At 44.8% G+C, this 11,012-nt stretch overlaps 1 protein-coding gene and 1 pseudogene across 1 annotated transcript in view; one reads left to right on the forward strand and one right to left on the reverse strand.

The window, feature by feature from the left end:
• AP1B1 (adaptor related protein complex 1 beta 1 subunit) overlaps nucleotides 1–11,012 on the forward strand; it is a 48,665-nt gene that overhangs the window by 13,431 nt on the left and 24,222 nt on the right. Inside the window, exons 2-5 of the mRNA XM_023538442.1 lie at nucleotides 3,938–4,000; nucleotides 6,962–7,067; nucleotides 9,462–9,597; nucleotides 10,335–10,611. Coding sequence (XP_023394210.1) covers nucleotides 3,964–4,000; nucleotides 6,962–7,067; nucleotides 9,462–9,597; nucleotides 10,335–10,611 — 556 coding nt within the window. The 5' untranslated portion in view covers nucleotides 3,938–3,963. The remainder of the gene's footprint in view (nucleotides 1–3,937; nucleotides 4,001–6,961; nucleotides 7,068–9,461; nucleotides 9,598–10,334; nucleotides 10,612–11,012) is intronic.
• LOC111747480 lies at nucleotides 2,607–2,725 on the reverse strand (annotated as a pseudogene).

Genomic DNA, 11,012 nt, shown 5'->3' on the forward strand with positions numbered 1-11,012 from the left:
TCCTCTTTCCTTTTCTTCCTAGGACCTTGTTTTTCCACTCTTACATTACATTACATCTTTGTCAGTGATTCTTACTAGGAACTTCTTTATAATTCTAGAAAACTGTCCTATTTCAGGCTTTATTTCTCAGTTCCTTTTCTTTAAGCCTAGTAGCAGGAGGAAGTAGACATGTCAATATGATTTTTTTTTTTTTTAATGAGATTAACAGGATTAACTGGTCCTGGCGTTGTGGCATCAAAATCACCTTCCGAGGATGAGTGTGGAAAAGTAAGCTTAAGTGGGGATAGCAGCAGTGGATCCTCAAAGACAAACCAGTCCTTCCGGGTGTGCTCCTCTTTTAATTTGGACTGTGCCATCTCCTTGAGCTATTCTTCGGTCTTTAAATACTGCAGTTGAGGGGTATTCCTGCCCAGAATGCTATTTCCTTAGCAAAAGTGACTCATCACACTGGCCAGAGCAGTTTCCGAACCAAAAATTCTCTCCAATTGCTTTTCTTAATGCACCCTGCCACTTCCAAGATGGAATCCAAACCCTAAGATTTTTCTTGCCTAAATTGGCTGCCTGCTTTCAATTGTGGCTTAGTTGCACAATCAGATTCATCAAAGGACAGGGTCTTAGCCCCTTTTGCCTCCATTAGTAGGAATGCAATGTATGGCAACAGCTGAGCAGTGCTGCTGGTCTTTCCTGTGTCATCTACAAGTCTGAGCTCCTTTAGAACTGAACCATAGGATTTTTCCATTTCTGCAGAGATAATGAAAAAATCTTTTTTACACTGAAATCCAAGAGGCATTGAAAAGACATAAGGAGATAGCCACCCTCTGTAGATCAACAGGGTGCAGGTGATCTGATCTTTCACAGTGAAGCGAGGTTTTTTTAATCTGTGCTCTGGAGGGGCTTTGCAAAAGTGTTTTCACTTCTCTCACTTCCCTTCCTCTTTTAAAATTTAAAATTTCCTGAATATGAAACAACTTCAGAGGGACCCGATCTCTGCATCACCAGTCTCATTGAGGCCCTCTGCAGAGGGATAAGTGAAATAGATACTGCAGAGAAAAGAGGCAGCCAGCACCTGCCCACGGGGCGGCAGTTTAAGTTTGTGTGTACAAAGTTGCTTAGCGCCTATAAAAGGAAGTGTCATCAAAAGCTCAATGCTCTAGGGATATCAGCAGCTACGATGGTTTTTTGACTTGACTGACCCGGCAGCTCTGTTGCTTTTTTTATTCACCCAAATTTCTCTTTCCTCCACCTGGGTCGTTGCATACAACACAGATCTGTCACCAGCAAGTTATTTTCTGGGATTTTAGGGCCCCTGGATACTGTGTTGTGCCTGCAGATTAGGGGAAAGCCCCTGAGAGCCTCTATTGGAGAAGGAAGAATTTCTGAGCAGTGCTGTAGTTACACATCTAAGGTAGTTTTTGTTTTGTTTATTTTGATTTCTTTCTGGATTTAACATTGGCTGAGTTTGTATGTTAATTTCTGTGATTCTTTTGGCATGTGATATTGGTTTTTTTGCCTTCATTGAACCTTCTTCTTAGACTAAACTTAACCTTGAGAAACAGGGAACCCTCTTGTTTAGGATACCAATGCCAGCTATGCTCTCAAGCCTGTGCCTTCTGAAGCCATGTAGCCCTTTATTGTGTGTTAGACATCCCATTATCTTGTTTATCTGCTCATTCTCAGAGGTCCAAAAAAAAAAACTCCTAGGTTGATGAGGCTTCTCGGTAAGTAAACTCCTGTAGGAAACAAATGCCAAATAGTTACATAACAGAGCTATCAGAGAGCAAGCTGAGGCTCCCTAGAATTTTCAGTGGTCTCTTATCATTTCTTTTAACAACTATCAACTGAATACTGACCAGGTGTGTAGCCTTGGGCCAGGCGTGAAGGGAGAGGATGGATAGCGCTGTGGACCAGACCAGGTCCTCCTTTTGTGGATCTGTTTACAGCCCTGATTCCTGCCGCCAAGACTGGCCATTAGAGTCCCTGTTGTGAGATTGGCATCATCAGACGCAGTGGTATTTTCTGCTCTTTCTCACAGCTCCCATAGAAAAGTACTATCATCCCTTTTCAACCTTGCAAAGCAAAAGGAAAGTAGAATTCTGTCTTTTCCTTTATACCATTTCATCAGCCAAACCTTTATTCCATTATCCTAATGGGATCCACAAAGGATATAAGGCATCCCCAAGACAGTTCATGTTTGTTTTCCACTGATTACTAAAACAAAATCTATAGGTATCTCAGTTGGGGAACAGCTTATTGCCATCCTGCCATAAATACAAGATTAGCCTGGAAACATACAGTTGGACCATAGAGGAGCTATATTGGCTTTGTTTGCAGAGACTTTTGAAATGATCCTTATCCCCTCATACTTGTCCCATCAGTAACTATCTTTCCCCCACATAGTAATGAATTGAAGGAAGGTGTTAATGGGTTACATGTTGAGTCTCTTCCATCGAGGCAATAGAAGAGACAAAGTGAGAACGTGTTTTTGAGGTTTTATGATTTTCTTAACATGTGAAGCTACAGGTAGTACTAGAAGGTTACACTTGAAAGTCTCATGCTTTTTTGTTTTGTTTTTTGTTTTTTATTTTATTTTATTTTATTTATTTTTATGCCTACAGCACCTAGTCTTCCTAGGTGGTCTTCCATCCAAGTACTAACCAGGCCTGACCCTGCTTAGCTTCCGAGATCAGACGGAATCGGGCGTGTTCAGGGTGGCATGGCCGTAGCTCATGTTTTTTTGGACTGAGTCCTTAGCCACTCACTGTCTCAGGGCTCTGTACCCCTCCCCTCCCCTCCCCTCTCCGATGGAGATAGCAGAGTTCCTTCATCACTAGAGCACAGGTGCTGAGCTCAGATCTGAAATGGTCTCCCAGATCCAACCACTTACAAGCCTTATGATCTTGGACGAGTTACTTAACATCCCTGAGCCTCAGTTTCCTTATCTGTAAAAATGAGATTAAAAGCAGGTACCTTATTGGTAAGATTAAAGGAGATAATGTGTGTAAAACCTCTGGCTTTGAGAGGGCTTGGTTAATGATAGCTTCTTAATAAATGTTAGAACAATCCCAGAAGCCTCTGCCATGTATCCAGGGTACTTGACTCCTTTGTAGCTAGCTTCTTTTATCTTTCTTCTATTGACCAAGAGAAACTCTTGAGGTTATATAGTAGGTACCCAATAAACATTTGTTGAATGAATAAGAGGACCTGGGTACTTTCTTTGTCTTACTGCCTTAAAACAGCACTTCACACTGTGAATTTTAACACTAGATGTCCTGAGAGGTGCTTTGAGAAGACTGGCCAGTTATATTTGAAGAATGCTGTAGAGTCTATAGTGTATAGATGCTAGCCCTCTGTAGAGACAAATAATGCATATCACTGTCAGAGAAACTGGAAAATTTGAGGAGAGAATAAATCTTCATAACTTTTTAAACTTGACTTTTCCAAACTCATTTGACTTTATAGTGCCTCCCTGAAGCTGTGATGAGGCTTTAATGAGTTAGTGTGTGTGAAGCACTTAGAACAGTGCTGAGCAGAGTGAGCATCACGAAGGTGCTGCTGTAACCATGATTGTTGGGTGCATTCTAATCTGTGGACCCTTAAAAAGAGTATTTAGCTGTTCTCTTATTGATGAGCATTTAAGTTTTTTCCAGTTGTGCATTGTTATAGACAGTGCTTCAGTAAAACCATTATATCCTGCGCATGTATTTCTGTGAGAGAGATTCCTAGAAGTAGAATTGCTGGATCAAAGATATGCACATTTAAAATTTAAAATTTAAAATTTTATCAGCCATTATCTAACAATTCATTTGCCTAGTAGAGAGATAAGACACTAACTTCCCATACCACATGTGTACTGGATCCTTCTCTCCTCCTCCTGTGCTCAGTAACTGAAAATGGAATAGAACACAGTGGAAAGTCACCCCTCTCTTCTGTCTTGCAGAGTCTGGCCACAGATAAGGAACCAAAATGACCGACTCAAAATATTTCACCACAACCAAGAAAGGTACTGTTTGTTTCATTGTGGGATCTTGTCCTACTTTTCCCCTGCCCAACCCTTTTTCTTGCCCCCCTGTAGGGATGGCGAGTGGAGTCGGGGGAGGCCTGGAAGTGAGTGGTAGGAAATACTCAGAGCATCTTTAACCCTGTGGATCCAGAAAATTGAACTATTGATGGTATAAAAAAATCGAACGCTTGTTTTAGAACTGAAGAAGGGAAGAGCATTAGCTCCAAATATAGAAAGCCCTCTCTTGTTCCCTATGGCTTAAAATTGTTAAATATGCGTTTTTCCTGGAGAAAAGAAGGCACACTTGCTATCAGCAGCCCCACATGATACGTGTGTGTCTGGTCCTTATCAGCGGGCACATGTTTATGTGGTTGAAGTAGAGTTTATATCCTGTTTTTCATTTGACATTATCATAAACATTTCCCCACAGTCTGACAACTCAGTATTAGTCTATTGAGTTGATACACTGAAATGTGCTAAGCTCATCTTATATTGTTACATATTGTGGTTGTTTGCTTTTCGGGAAATGGAAGCTATTGTAGGAACTGACAAATATGCTTTGGCCCTGTAAGCATCTTCTGACTGGCCCTTCCTCCCTCCTTCCTTCCAAGTAAGATTGACACACTCCTGCTGAGCAGATGAAAAGTGTCTATTGTTGGGTCAGCTGCCCATCCTCAGGCATTTCATTTATTGGTCCAGCCAGTTTTTATTGAATACCTGCCATGTGCAATGGAGGAGACAGTCTCTAAACTGGCTTTGCTGTGGTTGAGCAGAGAAGACAGTTTATTAAGTAGTAATCGCTCTGAAGGGCGGTAGGTGCTATTGATAAAGGAAGTATAGGAGGTTCTGGGAGGGTCCTGGGTGGACCTATCAAGATAAAGAGAACAGAGTGGAGGAGAGGAGCAAAGCCAGTGCCCATGGTACGTGCAGGGAAAGTAAAGCACTTTGGCACAAGTTACCGAAGAATGTGATGGAAAGAAGGTTGGAGAGGTGTGCAGGAATCAATAGTGCAGGGCCTGGTGAGCAAGGCCGGAGGGGGTGAACTTAATGCTTTGTCTATTGTGGTATCGGTGGTGGGTTTTTGTGGGCTTTCTTTTGAGGAAAATATCTGTAGAGAGATGCGTAGGTCCAAATCTAATATCAGTGATGGTTTTAAGCAAGGGAAGGTCCAAGGCAGATTATAATAAAGAGGTGAAGGGGTGGTGAAGCTGGGGAGAGGCAGGGAGACCAGTACCAAAGCTCTGATGAGAGGTGGAGATGATGGTGCCTGAGCTAGGGGGATGGCATCAGGGTAGCGAGAATCAATGCCTCATATCTGATTGAGGAGATTGGCCTGGTGACTGAGGAAAGAGACATTCAGATGCAGGCAGTTCCCAGGTTCACCTCACCAGCCTTCTTGGGGCCAGGGTGACTCAAGCCTAGATCCATCAACTCAAGACTTCCAGCAAAGCAGGGCAAGCCCTGCAGCAGGGTCCAGGGTCAAAGTCATCATGGTCTGTTAGATTCTGCAGCCGGGAGACATGGTGTGCTCATTCTCTTGGAGGCTAAGGGCATGGGTTCCTTCAGTTCTACAGAGCCATGAATTTGAACTGCAAAGTCTGCAGATTCCTCCTGGCTCTGTTGAGCAATATCCTCAGTGTGGCCTTGCCCTGGCCTGTGCTGTGTATTTGTTCTTTAACCTTGTTTGGAGTTCTTTGCTGAATACCACATTGTTCAGACATGATAAAAACCTGCTAGTTTTCTTTTTGTCACTGTAAATCTGTCTAGAACATTCTCAGTTCTTACCCCCCGTATGATAGTCTGCTTCACCCCCACCCATTGTCGTTTGAGAAAGAAGCCAGGGACTCTTATTCTACACAAGAGAAGGTCAAGACAGAGATAAATTAATAATAATAACTGCCTCGCTTAATGCAGGGTTAAATGGTATTTCACAGCTGAGTGTTTAATGAGAGAATTCAGTGCCCTGGTCAAGGTAGAGAGTACAGTCAAGGAAACAGGCCTAGAGAAGCAAAGCAAGTGTCCTGGGTCAGCCTGAGCATATGAGCTTTGGAACTGGCAGACCTAGTTTTGAATCTTGGCCCTGCCTCTTACCAGCTGTATGTCCTTGAGCAAGTTACCGAACTTCTTACAGCCTCCATTTGCTTGTCTATAAAATGTGAAATGCGGAGTTGTGAGAGTAAAATGAGAAAAAGCACGGGAAGAAGTTAGTGTGGCATCTGGCTTAGAGAAAGGCTCAGGAAATGCTGGTGGCTACTAAACAGGAGGCCTGTCACTCGAAGTCTGCCTTCTTAACCTTTTACTAAATTTGTTGGAGTCCCAACTACCTCTCCATGGCAGGGCCCCAAACAACCCTACTTCCTCGTTTGCTTTTTCCAGATCATCAAGTTCATAAGAACAGTTAACATGTGCTATATAGAGCACTTGTGGGGCAGCCGAATTCCCATTTTCAAAACTGAGTAACCACTTGTAGCTCAGGAAGTGAAACCCTGAGTGAGCTGTTTTAAATGGAAGTTCTAGGAAAACAAGAAAAGCCAAGTGTGAGAATCAAGCAGATCCTACCCTCTCCCCTCAAACCTTAAGTCCCCAGATTCCATTACACTAGGCTGCTGCTGTGAAGGCTTTAGGTGAGGGTCTGAGGGGGTCTTTGCTTCCTCTATGTTTTTAGCGGTCTGGCTGAGCAGGATCTGCCTTCATACTTTTTGTCTCAGAATGTTTGTAGCTTCCATGGTTCCTCTTTCCTCAATCCAATGTGACCTCCATGCTTTCATCTTGATAATTCCTCTGCTTACACTTGTTTCTCTCTGCTGTCTATCCCACCCGAGGCCAGGGGCCCCAAACTGCCCTTAGCCAGCAGCATGGAGTGTTTTACCTGCCTCTCTCCCACTCATTTGGAAGATGGGGACTGAGAATTGCCCTCTGACAGGATGGGGATGGATTACTCATGCCTACCTTATTTTTTAGGGGAGATCTTCGAGCTGAAGGCAGAGCTCAACAGTGACAAGAAGGAGAAAAAGAAGGAGGCGGTGAAGAAAGTGATTGCTTCGATGACCGTGGGCAAAGATGTCAGGTGTGCAGGAGTAGGCCGAGTAGCATCTCTTTTAGGGCATCTCTGGTGACTCATGTCTCCTCTCATCTAGCTCCTTTCATAAACCTCCTTTCCAAATATGAGGCTTATTTGCAGAGGAATCTCAAGCTCAAATGCTGATGGGGTCAGGCAGTAATGGAGTGAGTGAAATGGACTAAGCCAAAAAGGCAACAGATGATGAAGTGGATGTGGCATGAACCCTTTCAGAAACTCCAGAGGGTTGCTGCCAGCTTGAGAAAATGAACCCAATGTGACCATGTTTTTAAAAAGAATGAGAAGTTGGATTTTTTATTTTTATCTCCCTGTTTTAGATTGCCAGATGATATTAAACAAAGAAATGAACACTGTGCAAGTAAAACACCTGCAGATTGGATTTGTCAAATTTGGGGCCAGTTCTCAGCCTCTGGTGTGCATCTGATTGCCAGAACAGATCATGTGTAGAATTGCTGCCCCACCTTTGCTCATGTGCTTTTTACCTGCCTGGAATGTCCCTTTTCCATTTACTTAGTTTGTCTTTCCATCTCTTAAAACCCATTCAGGGTCTTCCTGCTGCCCTCCCTCATCACTCCAGCCCACTGCCTTGAACACATAGCATTTACTCTATGTTCCTGTCCACCAGCACTCATTTTAGACTATTCTCTCATTTGTACTTGTGTTTACTTGCCCACCACATTGTAAAGTCCCTAAGAGCAGAGACTGGATTTTACAATTTAACACTTGAACAGTGTTTGAGAGTCTGCAGAACAGTTTCAGATGTTTTCCCAGCAGTCTCTTACGTTTCCCATATTGTGAGTAATGATGTTTTTACTGCCAAAGAAACCAGATAAAGGAATACAATGACTGCCCAACAGTCATGTGGTTAAGTGGCAGAACTAGGACCCATGCCCAGACATTCTGAAATCCAAATCCAGGTGGCTATTGCCCATTTCCTCTCCTCTGCGCCCTCATGGTGCCCATCCCCGTGCTTCGTAGGCGTGGGTGCTAATGTGGAGCAGCTCCCCATCTGTCCCACAGCAGGATCACACTGCTCCAGACTTCTCCATGGACTGCCCTATCCCATTGCCACTCTCTGCAAGGACTTTCTGATAGTGCCACCGGAGAAACAGTTCTGCAGAAGGACCTCCTGAAGACAGAGTAGCAAAGGGATCAGGCATCTGCTGGAATACTGCACCTCCTTCCAAATTAAATTCCTTCCAGGCCATGCCACTCTCCACCTAAAACACCACTGTCACCTCTTCACAGAGGAAGCCTCTTTATTTTATCTCAGATGAGCTTGTTGTGCTGATGTGACAGGCCCAAAAGAGCAAGTTGGGCTCCTCAGCTGGTCCTTCTCTCCCCCCGCATCCCTCACCCCCTCATTCTTGGTGTCTCGTCTTCCGAGATGATCTATCAGTTTCAGCACCAATGGGTCTTCTGCCTATTGGGGCTCAAAAAGTCTCTGATACCATGTCCTTACCCATAAAATCACAAGGCTTAAGAGGGAAGGTGATGATTCCAGAGACAGAAAATTGATCTCTAACCATATTTCACATCTCAAGTGGCCTGTGACTCTGGGACTGTGGGTACCATGCTGAGAACAGTTCCACCCAGAATAGCGGCAATCCTGAGCATGAGCTTCAGAGTCAGACCTGGCTCCTCAGGCAGGTTATTTGACATTTATTGTCTTCTGTAAAATGGGACAATACTCTGGCTTCTTAGGGCTGTTAAATGAGATCAGGTACATATTAAGAGCCCTTAATACCAAGCCTGTTGTATATATTACATGCTCAATACATACTGGGTTGGTTTTTAGTGGACACTTGAGCTGGCCCTTGTGGTGAAAGCAGCATGGCCCATCCCTGCCTTCTACAACCTTCCTGAACCAGCAGCCCAATATAAGGAGCCACATTAAGTATTGGGAGGAAAACAATCATTTTCATGTATTTACCACCTCCCAGATATCAAGTATGTTGTCTTCTATAATTATCACAGGGGTCCTGTGAAATGGGATTTTGCTGCACCTTTCTTGCAAATGAGAAACAGATGTGGGGTGGTGTTGGGGAAGATGAAGGAATTTTTCCAACATCATACAGCTAACAAGAGACAGAGCTGAGTTTGAGCCAGGTCTAATGGGCTCCAGAGCTCTTGTTTGAACACTGAGAAAAGAACAGAGGACTTTTTTTCCTTTTAAAAATCACCCTTTGGAATTCTATTTCTACCAGTAGGTGTTCATGGTAACAGCATAACTGATGCCCTCCCTTTAACTAGGAAGTCTTGTTATCTTTCTCCTTTCCTCCTATCCACTGTCTACCCGCACCCGCATCCCTCCGTTAGCTGCCTGAAAAATCTTTCTCATTCTTTGGCTTTCCCCACACTGACACCATTTTGACCTTATAGTGCTCTCTTTCCCGACGTGGTAAACTGTATGCAGACGGACAACCTGGAACTAAAGAAGCTGGTGTACCTGTACTTGATGAACTATGCCAAGAGTCAGCCTGACATGGCCATCATGGCCGTCAACACCTTTGTGAAGGTGAGTAGGAGCTTGGTGGGAGGAGAGAGATGGGTGCTCATGGCTCCATCTCCCCTCAATTTCCTGGGGTGAGGCACTATGGCCCTGTGTAGAAACACTCAGGCTCCTTTCCAGGCCCTCTGACTCCCAGTCTGAGGGCTTCATCTTCCAGCAAAGGGCTCCCATCTGCAGAAAATCAGATGCTACAGACCCTGCTAACTCATTCCGTGGGAGGTCCCCCCATGGGAGTGCCCCCAGGGATGAACCATTGCCTGCATCCTTTGCCAGGGCAGGATTCAGCTAGTGTCAGAGCTTCTCTGTTCTCCTTCTAGACTTTGCTCCTTTCTGCATTTTCTGTCCTCCAGATTGAGGAGGAAGTGAGGACTCCAATTGTCAGTTCTGTACACCTTTAGAACCTTAGCTCCCCTACACCTGCTGATGCGCAGATACGGGCAAATGAGGAGTTCTGTGGCCTAAAGGAAAGATTAAGAGTTGTGGTGCTAGATGGATGTGGGTTTGACTCATAGCTCTGCTCTGTGGCTGGGTGAGCTCTCAACCTTCCTGAGAGCCTCAGCTCTCTCACCTGTAAAACAGGAAGAATATTATGTGTCTGCTGTGAGGATCAAAGTAACAAAACACAAAGGCTCAGCATAATATCTGGCATAGGGTAGGCACCCATACTTGGCACTTTTGATGCTGTTGGCCACAGTTGGCGGGCGATCTCTTAGCAGCTGTCTGATGTGGCTCATTCCCCTTAGGACTGTGAGGACCCTAACCCCCTGATCCGGGCCCTGGCTGTGCGGACCATGGGCTGCATCCGCGTTGACAAGATCACAGAGTACCTGTGCGAGCCACTCAGGAAGTGCCTGAAAGATGAGGACCCATACGTGCGCAAGACAGCAGCCGTGTGTGTGGCCAAGCTACACGACATCAACGCCCAGCTGGTAGAGGACCAGGGCTTCCTGGACACCCTTAAAGACCTCATATCTGATTCTAACCCCATGGTAAGCTGCTGCCATCTTCACTACCTCCTGGGTTGCTTGAGAAGACCTTGAATAGACCCTCAGCCAGACAGTTCCCAGTTCCTAGAAGTCAGAGCCTTGCTGGGTGGGCTAATTGTTCTCGTGCCTGCAGTGATTCAGACACCACCTTTGGAGTGAGCCAGACCTGGGTTCCCTTCTTTATACTTTCTCTAACAAGATGTGTGACTTTGGGCAAGCTGCCTAACCTTCCATAATCCTCTTTTCTTTATCAATAAGATGGATCTAATTCTACATGATTGGCAGGAGTGCTGTGAAGGCAACGTGCCTGGTATAACCTGGCACACAGTGGGTGTGCAACCAAGACTAGCCCTCTTTCCAGTCACTATCATTGTCTCACAAAGACCACTGGTGAACTCTGGATGTGAGATACTTTTCCCTTTCCCATCATCTTTC

The sequence above is a fragment of the Pteropus vampyrus genome, unplaced genomic scaffold (genome assembly GCF_000151845.1).
Source record: "Pteropus vampyrus isolate Shadow unplaced genomic scaffold, Pvam_2.0 Scaffold223, whole genome shotgun sequence".
NCBI classification, from domain to species: Eukaryota; Metazoa; Chordata; class Mammalia; order Chiroptera; family Pteropodidae; genus Pteropus; species Pteropus vampyrus.